Source organism: Mastomys coucha, unplaced genomic scaffold (assembly GCF_008632895.1).
Source record: "Mastomys coucha isolate ucsf_1 unplaced genomic scaffold, UCSF_Mcou_1 pScaffold22, whole genome shotgun sequence".
NCBI lineage: Eukaryota > Metazoa > Chordata > Mammalia > Rodentia > Muridae > Mastomys > Mastomys coucha.
This window is the reverse complement of record NW_022196905.1, coordinates 257,874,262-257,894,406: the sequence shown is the minus strand read 5'-3', so window position 1 is coordinate 257,894,406 and position 20,145 is coordinate 257,874,262. Positions and strand designations below refer to the sequence as shown.

The 20,145-nt window shown below is 53.9% G+C and overlaps 2 protein-coding genes across 12 annotated transcripts in view; both read right to left on the bottom strand.

Moving 5' to 3' along the window:
• The window catches only part of Necab2 (N-terminal EF-hand calcium binding protein 2), a 26,083-nt gene extending 14,968 nt beyond the window's left edge, over positions 1 to 11,115 (bottom strand). The window contains exons 1-5 of one of the 2 annotated variants that reach the window (XM_031341550.1): positions 10,574 to 11,115; positions 7,568 to 7,592; positions 5,558 to 5,666; positions 3,484 to 3,509; positions 3,255 to 3,352 (exon numbers count right to left, since the gene is read on the bottom strand). In XM_031341550.1, the coding sequence (XP_031197410.1) occupies positions 3,255 to 3,352; positions 3,484 to 3,509; positions 5,558 to 5,666; positions 7,568 to 7,592; positions 10,574 to 10,783 (468 nt within the window). In that variant the 5' untranslated portion in view covers positions 10,784 to 11,115. The remainder of the gene's footprint in view (positions 1 to 3,254; positions 3,353 to 3,483; positions 3,510 to 5,557; positions 5,667 to 7,567; positions 7,593 to 10,573) is intronic. The other variant, XM_031341551.1, reaches the window with a different exon arrangement.
• A 483-nt stretch (positions 11,116 to 11,598) lies between these two features.
• Positions 11,599 to 20,145, bottom strand: part of Osgin1 (oxidative stress induced growth inhibitor 1) — a 29,380-nt gene continuing 20,833 nt past the window's right edge. For all 10 annotated transcript variants that reach the window (XM_031341539.1, XM_031341542.1, XM_031341540.1 and 7 more), the window contains 5 exons: positions 16,337 to 16,441; positions 15,310 to 15,446; positions 14,774 to 14,965; positions 14,581 to 14,672; positions 11,599 to 12,898 (listed from right to left, as the gene is read on the bottom strand). In XM_031341539.1, coding sequence (XP_031197399.1) covers positions 11,950 to 12,898; positions 14,581 to 14,672; positions 14,774 to 14,965; positions 15,310 to 15,446; positions 16,337 to 16,403 — 1,437 coding nt within the window. In that variant the 5' untranslated portion in view covers positions 16,404 to 16,441 and the 3' untranslated portion in view covers positions 11,599 to 11,949. The remainder of the gene's footprint in view (positions 12,899 to 14,580; positions 14,673 to 14,773; positions 14,966 to 15,309; positions 15,447 to 16,336; positions 16,442 to 20,145) is intronic.

The following is a 20,145-nucleotide window of genomic DNA, read 5'->3' as shown; positions in this document are numbered from 1 at the left end:
GAGGGGAGAGGGAGAGGGAGAGGGAGGGAGAGTTTTTTCGAGACAGGGTTTCTCTGTATAACCCTGGCTGTCTGGGAACTCAGTCTGTAGACCAGGCTGGCCTCGAACTCAAAAAATCCGCCTGCCTCTGCCTCCCAAGTGCTGGGATTAAAGGCGTGCACCACCACTGCCTGGCTTATTGTTCTTTTCTACAGAAAGTGTCTGTCTTGGTCAAACAACATTTTAGACTTGTAAAAAGAATCCTAAGAACATGTCGTGCATGACTGATCATGAAAGCGAATGTGGCCAGGCTTGTTAAAGAGAAAAGGGAACACACCAAAAAAGAAATGATTAACTTAGGGTTGGCTATAAACTCCCTGTGACAGGGGTTGCAGAGATGGCTCAGCGGTCAAGAGCTGGGACAGAAGACCTGGGGTTTGATTGCCAGCACTCACATGGTGGCTCACAACCATCTGCGCCTCCATTCCAGGGGATTCAATGTCCTCTTCTGGCTCCTGTGAACTCCAGGCACACACACACAGATGTCCACCCCTCACACACAAAATAATAAAAGAAGACAAGAGTCCCTACCCTCTCAGTCCCTTGACCCAAGAGTTCTGGATATATTTTGTTTTTTAATAGAAAGAAAAAAAAAAAACCACCCACTTCCTTATGTACCAGAGACGGTGAATCAAACAGAAGATGTGTGCTCCCCAGGCTGTTGTCCCACCTTAACTCCCAATGCAAAGAGAAGGCACTCGTGGGGGTGACAGAGCCGAGTGAGGGATGATGACGGATGACGCTCTGATGCTGATGCAAGCACATCATGGAGAGTGTGGACTGTTCAATATGAGGGAATCTAAAAATAGAATCCACCCATCGATGGCTGAGGCAAAGTCATCAGATCACAAAATAAATAAATAAATAAATAAAATCCCACAGGCATCTGAGCAGATTCCTCACCATTGCCCAAGACAGAACAAAGGGGAAGGCAACAACATTTTTTTTTTTTCCTTGCACAGGCAGGCTGAACTGAAGAGGGTTCTAAAATAAGAGCTGGCATTAATATGGCAATTAGTGGAAAGATGCTGGAGAGATGTACTTGAAAGGCTAGGGCCTGGCGTCATTGTGGTGCGTTAGTCTCTGGGGAATATCACAGGCACCAGAGGAGCCGAGGCTAGCCAGCATGCAGGAAGCTAACCCACCTAACTGTGACAGGCCATTGCAACAGAAATGGAGGTAACAGAATTCAGTTACCACCGGGGACTGAAAAGTGCCTTGTGCTAAAAGAAACTTGGGGAGGAGAGAGTTTCTTTCAACTTACACTCCCACATTACTGTCCACTGACAGAAGTCAGGACAGAAACCCAAGGCAGGAGCTGACACAGCGGCCATGGAGGAGGAGTATCGCCCACTGGCTTACACCCCAAGCCAAGCTTTCTTACAGTGTCTAAGGCCACTGGCCCAGGGATCATATCCCACAAAGTGAGCAGGGCTTTCTCATATCAACCATGAATCAAGAAAACACCACAGGGCAATTAATCTGTTGGGGGAAATCTTCTCAATGGAGATTAACTCAGATGACCATAGCTTATGTCAAGCTGACATAAAAACTAGTCAGTGCACAAAGAAAGCATCAAAGCTCACCAGCAAGCTGGCTTTCTACAAATGAGCCAGCTAGGAGCTACCCAAGAAGAAGAGAAATATTCAGTGACTGTTGTCAGGCCCTGCAAGTATGTTCCCGAGTCACCTAGAACCACCATGACCACCCAAGGCCACCACATGAGCAAGGTCCCTGTAGCGGCCACCGCTAAGTCTGGGATGAGCCTCCTGGGAGGAGTTCAGCTCCTCTGCTTTGTGGAGGGTGAGGTTCTGATCTTGCCAGCCACGTCCAAAGAGCAGGCAGACCACTGTAATGAGGACCCAATGCCTCATTACAGCTTTACGAGACAAGTCTCTGCTCCTAGACAGGAGGGAGAGGTCAAGGAGGGGCTTGCTACACAATCCATCTTCCCCTCCCTGTTGCAGCCAGCAGCAGCAGAACAGACCGATACCCTTGCCTGGAACACCCTAATGATGCTTCAGCCACAGGGACACTGGGGCTGTCAACAAGACTGCCATGATGATAGCCTTCGAGGGGAGCTCTTGCAGCAAGCGCAATGCCAGAGGGCAGTGTGTGTCTGTGTGTGTGTGTCAGTGTGTATATGTGTGTCTGTGTCTGTCTCTGTGTGTGTCCATGTGTGTCTGTGTGCGTGTCAGTGTATATGTGTCAGTGTATATATGTGTGTCTGTGTGTGTGTGTCAGTGTGTATATGTGTGTCTGTGTCTGTCTCTGTGTGTGTCCATGTGTGTCTGTGTGTGTGTTAGTGTGTGTGTCTGTGTGCGTGTCAGTGTATATGTGTCAGTGTATATATGTGTGTCTGTGTGTGTCCATGTGTGTCTGTGTCTGTGTGTGTGTCTGTGTGTGTGTGTCAGTGTGTATATGTGTGTCTGTGTCTGTCTCTGTGTGTGTCCATGTGTGTCTGTGTGTGTGTTAGTGTGTGTGTCGGTGTGCGTGTCAGTGTATATGTGTCAGTGTATATATGTGTGTCTGTGTGTGTCTATGTGTGTCTGTGTCTGTGTGTGTGTCTGTGTGTTGGTATGTGTAGGGGGGTTCAGACTAAGCAACATTTGGGTGCACTGTAAGAAAGGGCCCTCCAGCCTGCTGTGGGCAGGGCATGGCACAGGCTGAGTGTGAGAAGCCGAGGGAACTGATAGTGACCTATGCAGTCCTGCACCCAGCAGCTCAGAGGACCCACTTCCTTCAGTTCCCTCAAGGCCTGGAATATGGTTGCTCCTGCTTCACAGACAAAGAAAACGAGACTGCAGTCCTTCAACCTGGCCACTGACCAGGCCAGCTAAGTGTTCTACTGCATATGGGCCAGCCACTTAAGAGACACTATTGCACTCCTGGGTCAAGTTCGGATAGATAAACCTACAACCCCTCCTTCTGGATCCCTAGGTCTCCACTCTGCCTTAAGGATCCAGTCCCTCTGGGACTCCTGCTTCACAAGGCTTCCATTCCACAACCAACCTTGTCCCTGGGAAAGGCCCTCATACTTTGATGCACACCCTACAGGACAGGGCTTATCTCCGCTCCTCAACAAGTCCTAGGTCAACATTTGTCACCACAAATCCAGACACCCTTGAACAACAATGATCAGAAAGATCTAGAATAAACTGGTACTCAGGTTATTCTAGAAGGGCTTCCTGAAGGCACTACCCACACCCTCTGACCTTCTTGGTGTAGCCCATGGCCTTCAGGACTGAGTGGTTCAAAGTCTCCAGGGAGGCCAGGACATCTTCATAGTCTCCCATGTGCTCCACAAAGTAATCTGGGGAAGGAGGTTGCAAAGATCAGGGGTCACAGAGGATTCCACCCCTCTCCCAGGGGCCCTCCCGCCAGCCCCAACCTAGACCCATACTGCTTTGCCCTCCTCTGGCTGCCGTTGATCCAGTAACCTACCACACAGCTCCTTGGTGTCCACATGGCTGTAGAAGGAGGGAAGCAGTGAGAGAATAAAGGAGAGAGAGAGAAAGAGGGAGAGGGAGTCAGCAGGCCTGTTTCTGACCCTCTGTGCAGTCCTTAAAATGCTCGCTGCCCTCACCCCCCCATCCTAGGCACTGACGTGACCCCCACTTTCCAGAAGGTAGAAGAAGATGGAGGGTAAGCCACCTGCCTACCCAACATGCTCTGTTTTCTTTCCTTATTTGGAGACAAAGATATATTATGTAATCCAGGCCAACTTGGAACTCTCATGATCCTCCTGCCTCAGCATCTTGAGTGTTGTAGTCACAGACCTAGCCACCATATCTGGTGGTGCATTCCTCTCTCTCAGAGCCCGTGGGCCATATATGAGTAGATGGAACTAGTCAGGGGCTGAGCCTGGGAGAGGGGAAAGGGCTGCAGGGTGGGGGCTGTGACTAATCACAAATTGTCAAAACAATACCCTTCCCTCTCCTGGAACTCTTGGGACCCTGGGTCAGCCTCCATTCTAGCCCTGAACTTCACTCCTTAGACCGAAGCAGAAAAGGGGCTGGCGCTTGCTCAAGGCTGGGGAGGTGTATGAAGGCATAAGCACCAGACACTGCAGCAGAAGGACCAGGCAAGGTCTGCGTGGGGTCTGATGCCTCCTTTCTGGGCTTAGCCTCTACTCTGGCCCAGGACTGGTTTTGGTAGATCCCATGATCAACAGTGTATGTCTGGGTAAAAGTTTTCTATACATTCCAAGGCTGGAGAGTGCTTGGAATTCCTCAGACAGCCTGGAATGTTGCTTCTGATGTGTGAGTTGTCTGGGTCAGAAAGACTTAGAAACTCAAGGGGTCGATGAATGTTCGGAGTTTCTACTTTGGGAAATAAAGAATCCAGAATGTCTTCAGAATTGTGATCTCCCCTAAAGTAAGTCCCCCACCCCATCCTCCAGGGCAGCCTCTTTTTATTTATTTATTTATTTTTTTAAGACAGGGTTTCTCTGTATAATAGCCTTTATCCTAGAACTCACTCAGGCTGGCCTTGAACACAGACATCTGCCTGCCTCTTCATCCCAAAAATGTGTGACTCAGTGTGTGCCCAGCAGAGAAGCTGAGACCTCAGGTGGCCTGGAGACAGTGTCTCCCACTCTATGAAAACCAAAGTCACTCCTACACAGCGACATGCCCAGAAAATTATATCCCATCAGATCTCCAGCCTCAGTTCTGGGCTACTGCTTTACCAGCAAACTGCAAACTAGCCTGGTAGGAACCGTGTACCCACACCACCACTAGTCTCTGGGCCCCCCAAGTGATCCAACCTGCCCTAGCACCTCTAGATATTTTAGTACTCAGTACCTCAGTGGGGCAGAGGAAGGTGACCAGGTGGCTGTTGCCCCCCACCTCCACCCCCAGGCAGAATTCAGGAGCATCAGACAAAGATGCAGAGTGAAGGACAGTACACACTTATGCTGGCTCCGAAGGCCAGGTGTCCAGTGAGACTGAGCTACGGGGTCCAAGACATGAGTGGGTTGTAGAAAAATTTCATTGTGCTTCAAGGCCAGAAGTGAGGTTCAAGCTAGATTTGGGATTCATACACATTCCAGGGTGGTTTGGGATGGTGGTTCACAGGGACAGGATCTTAGAAAGTAGATCCTGGGGTAGTACTGGGATTAGAACTGAACGGAGAGACAGCAGACAGGGTCACAGCCAATTTCCCATCAGTCCTGTGTATACCACAGCAGGCCTAGGGTATCTCGATGCTTGGTAGCTCAGAAAGGACAAATTCTGTGGAAGTCTCTCTCTCTCTCTCTCTCTCTCTCTCTCTCTCTCTCTCTCTCTCCTCTCTCTCTCTCTCTCACACACACACACACACACACACACACACACACACACACACACACACACGGCTTACACAGCTATTTGGCAGTGAGGGCCAAATAGGTCTGACTTTTAGATTAGTGAGTCAGGGGAGTTCCGTGCCTCTTGCCCTTAAACAGGACCTTGGCACTGTGGAGAAGGGAGGAGCCCATGTCTTCCCCCCACGGTGCCCCACGGTAGGCCGGGCTCACTTGGTGTTGTCGGAATCGATGGTATGGAAGAGGCCCTCCAGCTCCTTCTCATTGAGGACACCATCTGCGAAGAAGAGTTGAAATTCCTCCAGGGACAGCTTCCCGTCATCTGCAATGAACAGGAAGTGACTGAGAGAAGAGCACATGGTCACCCACAGCCTGTCCCCAGCACCACTGCCTCAGCTGACAAACTCCCTGTTGTCAGCCTCTGCGATCCCAAATCATCAGAGGCAATAGAAGCTGGTTTCTGGGGAGCAAACACCTTCATGCCCTCTACCAGGCAATCAGCCCTTCTGTTCTTTCCTCAGTCATCCAACACAGACACTATTTAAGTAACATGCTTAACCTGACACCACTAGCCTATAGGGATCACGCTCAACCCCGACCCCACGTCCCAGCTCTGGGATAGTTTGAGGATAGTCCCTCTATTCCATCCTTCCTCGAGACAATGGCAGTTTGAGCTCAGACCTTCAATATAACCTAGAGTAGGACTTTGTGCCACGCGATAGGTGCCAGCACAGTCCCCCACCCTTTTGATAAGGGATAGTCAGTGGCTCCATCTTTCATCGAGTAGCTGGGCTGCATGGAAAAGCTGAGGCCAATGCTAGGCTCAACAGATGTGTGCTGTAATTGATTAGTCATGTCTGTCCCGGGCACAGCATGGGGTGTACCAATACCAGGCCCAAGGTCCCTCTTGACTGCTTCTACCTGCTTCTCATGGATGATACCTCAGTGTCCTCTATACCCAGAGAGAACAGGGAGCTAGAAGACAGGGCCTGCAGATCCTCTGATCACAAGCCTTCTGACATTTACCTTGGGTGCTAGCCACAGGCCTAATGAGCACAGATGAGCTATTAAGAGGAAAATATCCTCCACTTGGCCTCTGGTCCAATTAGAGAAGACAAGTTATCCTGCAGCTTCATCACTTCTGCCAATGACCCAAGCAGGGCTGTTTGCAGGTAGTGCTACTAATGAGCAGGAGCCCAGCCTGCCGCAATGACCTTTCAAATAGCAAGAGCCCGTGAACCTCACATCCTGGGATGGAAAGGTTGGCTGGTCCTCATCCTTCTGCCAACTATCAGTGCCAGTCTTCCAGTGATACCCAGGGGTGCCTGTCAGGACTCCCAGACTTCCCTCGGACGTGTCCACCATGTCCAAGCTAGTCTTTATCATGAGAGCCTCCCAGAGACACACAGCCTTGTTTTTCATGATCTTGCATACATTGGCAGAGGCCCTCCTGTGCTTTGGGCACAATGACCTCACTGAGAAGACAAGTCCAAACACCCAACCTGTGGGAGTGGTGGGGGTCAGGAGGGTGCAGTCTAAGGCTCATTGCAAGCTGAAGCTGACACTCCTGTGACCTGTGTTGGGGGCGGGGGCCAGGCCTCTTTTTCTGGGTAGTGCAGGCTCTGCACAGTGCTACCACATCTTCGGTACTACTTGATTTCCCTACATCCCTTTGTTCTATGTGGAATCTGCAGGTGGTCCTTCAACGCAAGGCCTGGGAAGCTGCATATCATCTGGGACAGGCCCAAAGAGGGCAACACTCCTCTGCAATGATCCTAACCCAAGCCTGTTCCCCTGCCCTTTCATATCCCAAAGAGCCCCATTCCATCCCGCAACCACATAGGGCAGTTAACAGTAGCTCCTAGGAAGAACATAGGAACTGGACAAAGCTGGAGTCACCTTGAATTGAAGCCCCTTGGGAAGGGCCTCAAGGCAGGTGGCAGGCAGGGACACATTACTGTCTGGTTCTCTTTTGAAATGTTGTAGATCACCTACATCTCTTTACCTTGCTCCAAAGCTCAGAGCAACACAGGACAGCTGTTACCACTTCAGCTTACAGAAGGGAGAACTGAGGCACAGAACAGTGACAGGACTTGGCCTCTGGACTTCTTGTGCTCTTCACCTTTAGGACCATAGCTGTCCATGTCCCCACCCCTAGCTGTTTCCCATGAAGCATCAGGACAGGGAGAGTGTTGGCAGAGGAACACCTGGAAGGACACTCACCATTTTTATCCGCACGGCGGAAAATCTGGAGAGAGGAGGGCTGGAGTCAGTCCTGAGATGGGCCTGGGCAGCCTCTTGACCCAGCTGAGATCCCTCTCCCAGGAACAGCTTGGGTGAGGCTTGGAAGCCCAAACTTCCCCAGGAGACCTCGAGGCTGGGACCCAGGGTGAAGAGGCTGCAGCAGACAGAGGCCCTCCCCACCCTTCATAAGCTATCAATCCCTCTCCCACTGCGCTGCCAGCCTGCCCACAGCTGCTGACAGACACACACATTCGTGCTACACACTCACACACCCCCACATGCATCTCTGCAGGTGTGCGCACACTCATCCCCTTAGACTCCTCCATCGCTGAGCACACAGCTGCACTCAGCCATGCTCAGAGGCCCACGAGAGCTCCACGCCTTCCCACCGTTTTCAGGACCCACCTCCCCTTGCTCTGGCTTGCCTGGGTTTCTTCTGAAGGAGGTGATCTTGAAACCTGGGTGACAAGATCAGCCCACAAGAAGTAGGCATCATTATGGGATGGGGGGAGAGGGCAGGCAGGGATGTTCTGGTTGCAACTAGCAGAGACAGGATTGGAGCAGTCCCAACCTGGGACCAGCACTTTGAGACAAAGCCACTCCCTGCTTTGCTGACATTTGAATCCCTTAAGATCAGTTGATGGTGGGTGCTGGGTGCCCAGGGCCAAGAAGCTGTTCTAATAATTGCAGGGCACTTCCAAAAGTCACTCAGCCTAAGCCATAACTCAGGCAGGTGGACCAGCAGCTCCTGATGGACCAAGGTGTCTACTAAGACCTCCCAACTCATAGAAAAGGGATTTGATGTCCAACCCTGGACACACTGAATCAGGATTGCCATTTAACTCCCTATGGGGTTGGTGTCCCAGTACTGTAAGGTCCGAGATGGTCCCAGGGCCCTGGAGGAATTGGCTCCCTTATCCAGAAGAAGTAAGCCTACACAACACCCAGGTCCTCCAACTCCCCCGGTTTTCCCAGACTCGGGGAGGTCTGTCAGGGATGTGCTAAGCCAGACAAGATGTGCCACTCCTTAAGTCTCCCTGAGTCAAAAGACAGATGGCTCTGCTCACCTGCAGCCCACAAGCAACTGGACAAGGGAACTGTGTGCTCTGAGTACCCCTTGACCTCAAGAGGCCTGGGTATCGAAATGACTAGGTTGATATGGCCCCAAATGACACCAGGTAAATTAGATCCCAGAGCCAGCATGAGTTGACACTTTCCCTCTACTCCTTACTCCACCTCACAGGGGAAGAAAGAGGCTCGCTCAGTCAGCAAGTGTGGAGGGAGGGGCTGAAAAAGGCTTCCTTGAAAGAGGGCAAGCTCCTACCTCTACTCTGGACTCTGCCTGAATCCTGCTGTGTGTGTGCATATCTCTCTGTGTGTGCACCTCCTCTGTGTGTGTGTGCACATCTCTGTGTGTGTGCACCTCCTCTGTGTGTCCTCTGTGTGTGTGTGCTTATCTGTGTGTGTGCACTCCTGTGTGTGCGCACATCTCTCTGTGTGTGCACCCCCTCTGTGTGTGAGCACCTCCTCTGTGTGTGTGCACATCTCTGTGTGTGTGCACTTCCTCTGTGTGTGTGTGCATATGTGCGTATGTGCGTGCATCTCTTGCTTGTATGTTCCCAGAGGCACTAGAACATCCATTTCCAAAGCCCTCCTGCCCAGACACACCCACAGATCTAGCAAGGGAAGCAAAGTGGGGGATAGGGTTTCTAGTCCCCTGACACTTGTAGGGGTGTGTGCCACATACGCGTACGCACGTGCGCGCATGCACACACACACATACACACACATGAACTCATACACACACTCAAAAATACCCCGATTCTCTCAGAATCCCATAACATGTACAGGCACTTCTGGGACCAGTGCCATCCCCCAAGAAGCCCCTCCACGGACCACCAACCCTCTCTGCAGGGGGGTTGGGGAGAGCCGTGTGGTGCATGAGGAACTAGGTCGGGTGAGGAGTGAGTGTGGGGTCCAAGAGTCAGAAGCAAAGAACAGGAAGAAAGTGAAGGAGGACAGCTGCTCCTCAGCAGAGTGGAGCTGGGGGGTGAGGACCCCTAGGTCCAGGCAATGATTCTGATTCTATGGAAAGAGAGGAGGTGGGGAAGGGGCTGCACTTGCAAAGTAGCAAAGCAAGGGGACTCAACTTCCTTTGCAGAAAAGAGAGCCGCGGTGGTTCGGTGGCTGTGTGGGGGGTTGGTCTCAGAGAAGTATCAGTGCAGGGAAGAATCCGGGGATAGAGAGGAGGGGGCTAGCAGTGCCCGGCTCTTGTCCCAGTCGTAGAGACTCAAGTGAGGGTTTGGTTAGGACCCGAAGAGGGGAATAGCGTCCAGACTTAAGGCAGCTCTGGGGGACCGGGCTATTGGATGCGGGGATGCGGGAATGTGAAGCGAGGGGATGTAGAGGCTCGTGCGGTTCCAGTGGGGACCGGCGCCCTAGCTGCGATGGGAGGGGAGAAGGGTGGGCCCGTGCTATGGAATTAGTGGAAGCCAGAACGTGAAGGGAGGCGACTAAGGAGAGGGTCCTCGGTCTGGGTGCGGACCCAAGTCTCAGCGGCGATGGGGAGGTGGGAGGGCTCGCTCTGGAGGTCCCCACGCAGAGGGTCCCAGGCTATGGGATATGGGAATGCAAGGAAGCGGAGAAAGAGGATAGAAGTGAGGGTCACACGGTCCGGGTGGAGTTGGGAGCTTGGAGGGGGTGTCCCTGCGGGAAGAAGGGGTCCCAGCTTTGGGATGTGGAGATGAGATAAAGTGGAGGGAGGGATGGAGAGGATTGTGCGGTCTGGGTTGGGGGGACAGGCGCCTCAGCGGCAATAAGAGTTGGGGCTTGCGCTCGGGGTCCCCGCGCCAAGGAGGGTCTCAGCTATAGGATGCGGGGATGCGGGAACAAACAGTCAAGGAGTGAATGGTGGAGAGGGTCCTTGGGTCCCGGGTTCGGATTGCCACCCAGCCGCGCTGGGCGGAGGGTCCCGCGCGTACTCACGTCCAGGATGACGGCTGTGCCCCCTCGAGGTGCGGCGGGCCCGGGGCCGGGGTCCGCGGCTGGGATGTCGGGGACGAGCGGTGCGCGGGGTTCCCCCATCCTGGCGCCCACCCAGCGCAGCAGCCCGCCCAGCGCGCGGCCCTGCGGCGGCGGCTCCCGGAGCAGCCTGTGCGCGCCGGCCCTGCACAGGCGCGCCGCCCGCTCGCACATCTCGCCCGCCGACCCCCGCCCGGCCGCGCCCCCGCGCGCCCCCTGCCCGCGCCCGCCCGCGCGCGCCGCTCCCGCCGCCGGCCCCGCGGCCCGGACACCGCGGGGACCGCCAGTGCCCGGGGTGGGGGGGCTCCCCGGACCCCGAGCCACGTGCTCCGCTCCCGCCACCCCCACCCCGCTGGCCAAGAGCGGAGGCAGGGGACTGCCCGCGGGGGCGCGGGTCCCAGCGACCGGACCCTGGCACGGCCGCAGAGGGGATGGCTTTGTTCACGCGGGACTTAGGTCGGGTGTGGAGGAGGGTGGGGGCCCCCGGAATTGTGCCCCCGTCCCCGCCAGGGTCTCGCTGACCCCCGGTCCCCTCCCCCCGTGGTACTGGTGTCCGGCGAGCCCCGAGCGCCCTCTGCCGGACGATTCTCCTCGAGTCCCTTCCTCCCCTCCTCCACCCACGGGTGCTAGTTGCCCTGAAGGCAGAGCAAGACGCAGACCTGTGCAATTGACTCAGACTCAAGACACCTGAATAGGGGGCCCGGGGCTGGACACCAGCCTGCGCAAAGGCCCTGAGGCAGGAGGTGAGACTGATGGGCAGACCAGGGGACAGAGTGGACGGGGCTGCAGTAGTCTTCTGGAAGCCTTATTCCCCGCCCAGATTCCCTAGAGTCTAGCACTGTGCCTGTGGATGTTCCACTCTGGGGCTCCATTGCTTGTTCTCCTGGAGCCGCAGGCCTTTCCCAGGGGCCCAGGGCAGGGTTGATTTGCCTAACCACCCCTGCCCTCCTCCCCACACACTCCCCCAAGCACAGAATCCTCAGGCACAGTGGAGGCACAGCTGGTTTTATTACAGACCTGATGGCGAAAGGTTAGGCCTGGGGTCTCCTAGTTGGACACTCAGCTGGCCCTGTGACTCCAGCACACACTGACAGCTTCAAGGGGGCCCTCTGATCTATGGCTACTGCTTCCACCTGGGGCCTTGACTTGCCTGAGGGTAGGACAGCCTGTGTTCCCCATGCCTCTGGGGCAGATAGTCCATCCACAGGGCTCAAGTCTTCCCCTCCTGCTGGGGAGACTGGTCCCCGCATGGAAAAATCTTTAGATGGGTTCATGTCCCACTGGGCTGTGGTGAACTCTCTTCCTCTTCAGGGCCTGGGTGTCAGGGCATCGGGCTAATGTTAAGGTGGCTTCCTGGTCTCCTTCTTGAGCAGGGAGCTGGCAGCAGCCAGGGCTCCACCCTGGACGAATCTTACAAAATTGTCCCCAGCCAATGGCCCCAGGGCATACAGGCCCTCCTGGTGAGTGCTCTCATGGGTAAAGGGGTCCACATCAATGGGGTTCCTCTTGGGGCTCAGTGGCTGATCTGGGTCCATGACCAAGTCAGCACCTGCCCTGGGGAGGTAGGAGAGATCGGGATGGGAGCCAATGAGGACAAGCACCATCGAGACTCCAAAGAGCTGCTGGCCCCCCTGTGGGTCCTGGAACACTGCCTGATGGTCCTCCTTGAAGAGCAGCGGCTGGTGCTCAGGGAGGCTGCGGTAGCCCTCATAGGGACTGGGGGACAAGATGGACTGATCACGCATCATCTGCTGCACTTTGTGGTACTCAGGGTACAGCATCTTTGGCAGCTGGTTGAACACCAGGCCAGGGTCGTGCACAGACCGGCGGAAGGCATGGATCACTTGGATGTTATAGTGGCGGGCAAAGAGGACAGCATCGGCTGCAGAGAGCCCGGCTCCCACAATCAGCACCGGCTCTGAGGTTGGGTTCACAGTGCCTGCCCGAAGGGCTGCCTCCAGGGCTGACAGATCATGGTGGACAAAGGGCAAGGTCTCTCCTGGGATGCCTAGCGTGGCCGGGCTGTCAAAAGTGCCTGTGGCCAGGACCACATTTCGAGCCCATAGTGAGAAAGGCTGGCGGCTGTGGTTCTTGGTATTCAAGTAGCCGGTCACTTGGAAGAGGGGGCTGGGAGCCTGGGCCTCAGGACTGCCATGTTCAGACTTAGCCCACTCCACAGCAGTGACCACGGCACCAGACACAAAGTTGTGGCTTAGGCCCTTCTTGATCACGTAGTCCCTGTAGTAGTGGGCGATGTCACCAGCTGTGGCTCTGCTGTTGCGGAGACCCCTGGAGAGGAAGCAGATGTGGGGGCTGGGTGTCAGAGATGGGCATGGAGGTAAGCCATGGCCAATGGCGACAGCATGCCCTGCTGAGGGGAGGTTTGGTGTCTCCGGTGTAAAGCAGAACTAACAAGGGTACCTCCCAAAGCCTGAAACTCCCCGTGCCTCAATTTCCCTACTTGTGAGGCAGGGTAGTGAGCGTGTCAGGAACATCTCATGAGGGTCTTGGGAGATCATACAGGATTGAATACAAGCCAAGCGCCTAGACTGAAACTTGACCGTGGGGTGACATGTCTGGGCTGGCTAGCCAGCCACATCATTACCCCAATGGGTAATAACAGTCTGAAAGCTGGTGACTACCAGTACTCAGGAGACTGAGGCAGGTGGATCACCAGTTTAAGTAAGGCCAGCCTTGCATGGCAAGACCCTGGAGTCAAAAAACTAAAAACAAACAAAACAACAAAAACTCAAAAGGTCTAAGTAAATGCAGTAATATCTCACATCTATAAAGCTGACAATGAGGTTAGGAGTCTATCCAGCTAGAGCGGGGCTGTCCTGGAGAAGAAGGGAGGATGAGCAGGAGTGGGCGCTGGATAGAGGCCTCAGAATCTGCCCCTGAGTGACACGGCAGGGTGCTCCTCAGAAGCACTCAGGGATCCTCTACCCTTTTCTGCATGGGTCATACCCACCCCCGCCCTTCCCCTCCCACCAGGTGAGAACTGAACCCATGACCTTGCTCTTGCTTGGCAAGCGCTCCACCACTGAGCTAAATCCCTAACCCTGTGAACCATTCTGATGGAAATGTGGACTTAAAAAACCCTCACTGGGGCCAGAGAGGTGGCTCAGCGATTAGGAGTACTGATTGCTCTTCCAGAGATCCTGAGTTCAATTCCCAGTAACCACATGGTGGCTCACAACCATCTGTAATGGGATCTGACGCCCTCTTCTGGGGTGTCTGAAGAGATTGACAGTGCACTCACATACATAAAATAAATAAATCTTAAAAAAAAAAAATAACCCCACTGAAGCCCTTAGCAGGTCCTAGACCGCACAGGAAAGGCATGGGGGTGGGGCGGGGCTTGCAGTTTTCACTGCTGGTTTTATGTGTCTCCTCCCTTTCCAGGGACACGGGTGGGGAATTGGCTTCTCATAACCTCAGACTTTCTGTACCTTATTGTATGAGCCCGCATGGCTGCAGTTACCCTGTGCAGGGACATGTGGCTAAGGGAGGACTGAAAGGCCAGGATGCACAGAGGCCATCAGGAGCTACTTTGTTTCTGTCTGTCATTTCACATTCCTGTTTTTCTGTTTTTGCTTTTTGTTTTTTTACCTTCTGTGAAAACTGTAACAGAGAGCTGTCCCCAGAGGCTACCTGCAGGGCTGTTTAATATAATGGCACACTGAGGAGGGGGCAAGTAGCTGGCAATGGGTCACTGGGGTGGGGTATTTGCTGAGCTGGAGGCATGACCCCTTTAGGAATATTACAAAGCCCTGTAAAGGCTTCACGGTAAGAAACTTCTCACAGGTGTAATGCAAAAAGGCAAGTGATGCGCATGTTCCTGTCACTACACAATCCTGACACACCCTCCTCATCTACAGGGACAAAGCCGGAACCTAGAGAGGCCAGTTTTATCTGTCTGTTTATAGGGGAGTCTCCTCTGCCTGCCCAGCCTCCCAGGGCCCCTTTACCTGCATTTCTTCCGCATCCAGTCCTTGACCTGCAGGTCTGGGAGACTCATCCACTGGCCTTGGCTCAAGGTCACCATGGAGCCTTCAATGGACTGCAGAGAAAGGAGTTGTTAGGCCTGCCCAGGACAGCAGCACCCGGCTCCCCTCCCCAGGATGTGAGGGATTACAGGGGGTGCTCCAGGATGACACTCACATGCCAGGCGCCCCCAGGGAGGTTCCGTCCCAGGACAAGGTGGGGAACAGAGCGGTCCTTCTGCCGCTTCCAGGAGAGCACAGAGTCTATGCTGCCTCCAAAGTCTGTGTCGGGACGCAGGAGGGCATCAAAGAGCAGGGCCACAGGACTCTGGCTTCTGCCTTCCAGGCCTTCGGAAAGGTACTCTAGGTCCTGAAGAGGGGGTACAGGTCAGTGGGACCCCCCAGGGGATAGCAGAGTCCCACCTTAAGTCTGAGGGAAACTGGTCACACAGAGACCTCTATGCTGAGTATTTTGGGGGACTGTCACGGTGGTCTCTCTGGGAGCCTGAGAGCCCCGGTGAATGTTCTTGGAGGGAGTCAGTCACTAAGAACCACGGGTCTAATGTGAGATCAGACATCTGACAAGACAGTCCCAGTTACTCTTTTCCTGTTCTAAGGTTGTGGACTCCTCTGTTCTGAGCTTGGTCTTCCAGGGATCAATCCCTGGATTTCCACTAGGAGAGTACCCCTCCCATACTCATGTGTCAGACCCACCTGATCCAGGATGGAGACCCCTGGAGCCTCATCCAGCTTTCTCTGCAGCAGGGGGTGTGGGTGGATAGCTCCTGGTTTCACATAGGGGATGTGTCCAGAGAGCAGGTAGGACAGGCAGATACCTGAGGGGCCATTGCCTGTGGAGACAGGGAGGTCAGGACCACTCAGCCTGGCTGGCTACTCCTTCATTCCATGGAAGGTTCACCAAGCCCTTACTCTGTGACAGATGCCATGTATAGTAATGACCAAGAAGCAGACAAATGAACAATGGTCGAAGGCTTCCTGTGTGATGCCAGTCAAGGAACGGGTACTAGTCTTTTCTTTTTGTGCTTGGGGAAATGGGCATAGGGAGGTTAAGCAAATGTCCCGTGTCCATGCAGCTGGCAAAAGGCTAAGCAGGGATTCACAAACAGGGAGACAGAGCCTAAAGCCATGCAAGCCTGATCAGGAGGCTGATGAGGCAGGAGGATCTGAAGTTCAAGGCCAGCCTGTGCAATATAGTGAGCCCCAAAGTAAAAGCAAAAGGTGAGTGGGGGTGTAGTTCAGGGGCAAAGTGCTTGTGACAAAGACTTGGAGGTGACAGTCCATCAGCAGGATGGACAGCTGGACAGCTTCAAGCCCCAAGGTATCTGAATGGACCAAAGCTGCTCCTAGCTGGGATCAGAGCATCCTCCTCCAGTCCACCCAGATCTTCCCAGCTTATCACTGTCTGGTTTTCACTTTTAAAATGTCTGCTCGTGTGGGTCAATCTGATGCTTGCACCCTCCATCTCAATTTTGCAGAGCTGAGGACAGAAACCATGGGCCCTATCTTTGTGTTCCCCATATGGGCATCTGGCACAGTTGTGGACACTGGGTAATGGTGCAAGTGCTTATACCCAATAGTGCTGGCCCCACAGTAAGTAGACATGCTTCATTCATTTAAAGACAACCATCCAGAGGCCAGCCTTGGCCTTGCCAGCCTCAGACCCAGGGGTCTGCAGAGCACCAGTCTATCTCCCACCCTCCTTGGTGTGAGTGACACTTACCTATGATAACTACTGGGAGGGGCTCCGAGCTGCTGGCCTTGAGGGAGTCATGCCTCCAGGAGCTCATAGCTGGGGTTGGTGTTCAGCCTGGGGCTGGTAGCTAACCTGGAGAGCAGAGCAAAGAGAAAGCCCCTGTAGTCAGGCTGCGGGACATCAGTCATACCAATTCTCATCTCAACTACACGGTGGAGTCAGGGCTGAGTGCAGGACCCCTGCGGGCAGCCACAGTAAGCCTCCTATCTCCCCCTACCCACCCACATTCTCTGCATCCAGCATGCCTGTCCTCATCACCTGCGCTCCTCTCTAGCTGCCTGAGAGCCAGGAGCCACCAACTCTTCTGAGCCTCATGCCATCCACCTCCCACTTCACCCTAAGGACTCTGTGCCCAGTACAGGAGGGAGGGGCAAGGCAAGACTTCTTTAGTAGCTGCAGGGCCACCGCCCACTTCCTCACTGGTGACATGGGGCTGATTCCCAGACCTGAGCTTCAGTAAGCTGTGCAAGTAGGAGAATGTTCTGGAGCACCTGCTGGGGTGGATTTACTGCCAGGAAGGCCCTGCCTGACCTCCTGTTCGGGGCGGGGCTGGACCTTGGACTTGAGGAGACTCTGACAGCTGGATTTGGGAAAATGCCAGCCAACCTGGGTTTTGGAGTTCCTGCGCCCCCTGGTGGTCACAATGCCTATTTGCGCAAAGCATCGGAGCTAGCAGCAGGGACCAGGGCAGCCTCCCCAAAGGGGACACAGGCAACTCTGGATAGACGGTGGAACAACTGCTGGTGTCAGCCTCCTCTCCTGGTGATGGTGGTGGGGACACACAAAAAAAATGTTGGCCTTCGATGGGAGAACAAGGACAATGAGCTCCTCCAGAGACCTGTCCCTCCCACGATAACACTCCGAGGAAACTGCTGGCGGAACTTTAACCCAGAGCTAACTGGTGACTAAGACTAAGGCTATCGTACAAATCCCTGAGAGCCTCAGGCCACCTAGTGGCAGCACATTGGTCTGAGAGGTCACATCTGCAGAACTCTTACAGAGGAGGTGGAATTCTGGGGGTTATATGTGAACTCTCTAGTTTGGAAAAGTGGGCAGCTAGTGACGCACCTTTACGCAAATGCTTCACGGGCCAACAAAACACAGCAGAGGCCTCGTGTGACTTGCGCACAGGGACACAAAAACCAGCATCTCCCACCAGGCAAGTCCAACCAGTCAGACCGGACAACTGACCTAGCAGCTTGCACCTGGTGCTGGCATCAGTGCTCCTCTGTGAGGGGTGAGCCTCAGAAGGGGAGAAACAGAAACACTCTGCCAGTGGGATATGCCCCTGCATATCATTGTGGGCTCACAGCTGAACTGGCCAAGAACCATCTTTCTAGCCTCAGCTGTGCTCAGGTATTAGGACAGCTTCGCAGACTTGTCAAGATAGCTCCCATGTCCCCAGCACCCGCTGGGTCTTCCTCCTCCTCCTCCCTGGGAAACTGCAGGTGGCTTCCTGCTGTTATTGGAGACCATGTGGCATTCCCATACAAGGCCTAAGAGGATGCTGGGGTAACACATTGATGGCAATAATTATAGAGCCCAAGCCAGGTTTTCCAGGTTTCTGTCGAGCTGGGGCCCTGCAAGTTCCAAACCCTCCACACTTATGCTTATAATTTCTAATCTGGGTGGTTAAAAATACTCTCTTGAGATCACTTCTGGGTTACAGATAGAGAAACTGAGGCTGGAGAGCTTTGCACACATTTTGTTTGTTTGTTTTTTGAGATAGGGTTTCTCTGTGTAGCCCTGGCTGTCCTGGAACTCACTCTGTAGACCAGGCTGGCCTCGAACTCAGAAATCCACCTGCCTCTGCCTCCCAAGTGCTGGGATTAAAGTGTGGTGCACGCCTTTAATCCCGGCTGCATAGACTTTTCGAATCTTCAAGAAGCCTGTTCTGTATCAGCTGGAGTAGACTTGAGCTGGGTCACCCTGCTCCAGAGGCTTCTCGGGGCCTCTGCAGAGTGTGGTTGTCTCCTTCTGTCCTGCAGCAGATTCTGGCCCCAATGTCCTGGAGGAGGGTCAGTTTCTCACTAACTAGAAGGTGCAGCTGTGCTAAGAGCCTTGGTAATTCAGGCTGCAGTTCCTGGAGGGAGGCAGTCTCCTCACCAGTGCACACAGGGCACAGCAAGGGTCTGGGGTCTCTCCTCACCCCGCCCCCCATCTTCATTACCCAGCAACAGCAGCTACACAGGTGAGGGTAACACCCTGGCTGGGTGCTTCCCTTATCTCTTTTAATCCTTTCTGACAACCCACACCTCAGATGAGAGGCGGGGAGCTGTGGATAAAGTCATGCCTGCTAAATTTTAGAGCAGGCCGATAACATAACAGACATTTGATCCCTGCGGGCATAATCCTACTAGACATTCCAATACCCCTGAAAAGAGCATGCCAACCATTCCCAGAGACCTGAGGCATCAACTCCTCCTTTCTCTTAATATCCCAGCATACAGCTCCTCACTGGTGGCAGCAGGAGGCTCTGTCCACACAGGCCAGATCCAAGGGGATGCCCAAGTTGCTTCACAGGAAGTAGGATGGGCTAATACATTGGAGGACTTTGCACTCTAAGACCAGGTCCCTCTCCCAGCTGGCAGAAGTGTCACCTACAGCTGCTGGGTGCCATATGCATGAGGTCACCACCAAGCCCCCATCCCCCATCCCCCCGGAGGTCACATCCCCAAGCTGTTCACCCCCACAACCACCCACAAGCACCTGCTCTCAGTTTATAAGTCAAAACTGCTTCTTCCAACCTGCAGTTCCACCCATGGGCCTCAGTTTGTAGAGATGGAGTAAGCTGCTTGGTGTGTTCAAGACAGGGTCTCATATAGTCCAGGCTGGCTTGAAACTAGGATAAGTAAGCCTTGGCTGGCCCTGAACTCCTGATCTTCCTGCCTGGACCTCCTAATTGCTCAGATTACAGGAGAAAGCCACCACCTCTAGGGTGGAATAACCAGTTTTTAAAGTATTGGCATATTTCTGAGTCTCTCTGGTTGGGCAATGCTAACAGGAAAAAAATTAATGCTCTCAAGTTGTTGGTTTAAGGGCCAGGGAGATGGCTCACTGGGTAAAGTGCTTGCCTAACATCGAGGAACTGAGTTCAGATTCTCAGCACTCCTGTAAAAAGCAGATGTCTGTAGTCCTAGGTCTGGAACGACAGACACGGGGGGCGGGGGGGGGGGGCTGGAAACCACCAGCCAGAGAGCAGAATGACGGGCTCCAGGTTCAGTCCAGGAGAGGAAAGCCTGGAATGAAGTGCTCGGCAGTTAACTTGTCATACAAGGGCAGTGACTTGTGGGCAGAACCCACATAAAGACGGAAGGAGAAAGCTGACCCCTGACTCCTGGGGGGGGGGGCTGTCCGATTTCCACACATGTTCTTGTGCGTGCTCTCTCTAGTAATAATGGTGATGATGATGATGATGATGATGGAATAAAAATAAGGTGTGGACAGTGACTAAGGAAGACGCTACACACTGACCTCTGACCGCACAGGTATGGGCACATAAAAAGAAAAGAGTTTCTCAGGAGTGGCGATAGATGCCCTGGTATAACACTGCAGACATTTCTAAGGTTATGAAATCGTCACACTGGGGAGGGCTGGGAGCCATATACCTTTTGCCTCTAAGGAACCACCCCCTCCCCAAAAAAGCTTGGAGTTTCTTATCCTCACTGCATGGAGAAAGAAACTGAGGTGGGGGGGAGAGGCGTCTCCTCTAGGTTCCAAACAGCCTAGTTTGGGACACCTTCCCCAGGTCCCAAATAAATCAACAGGTGGCAGTG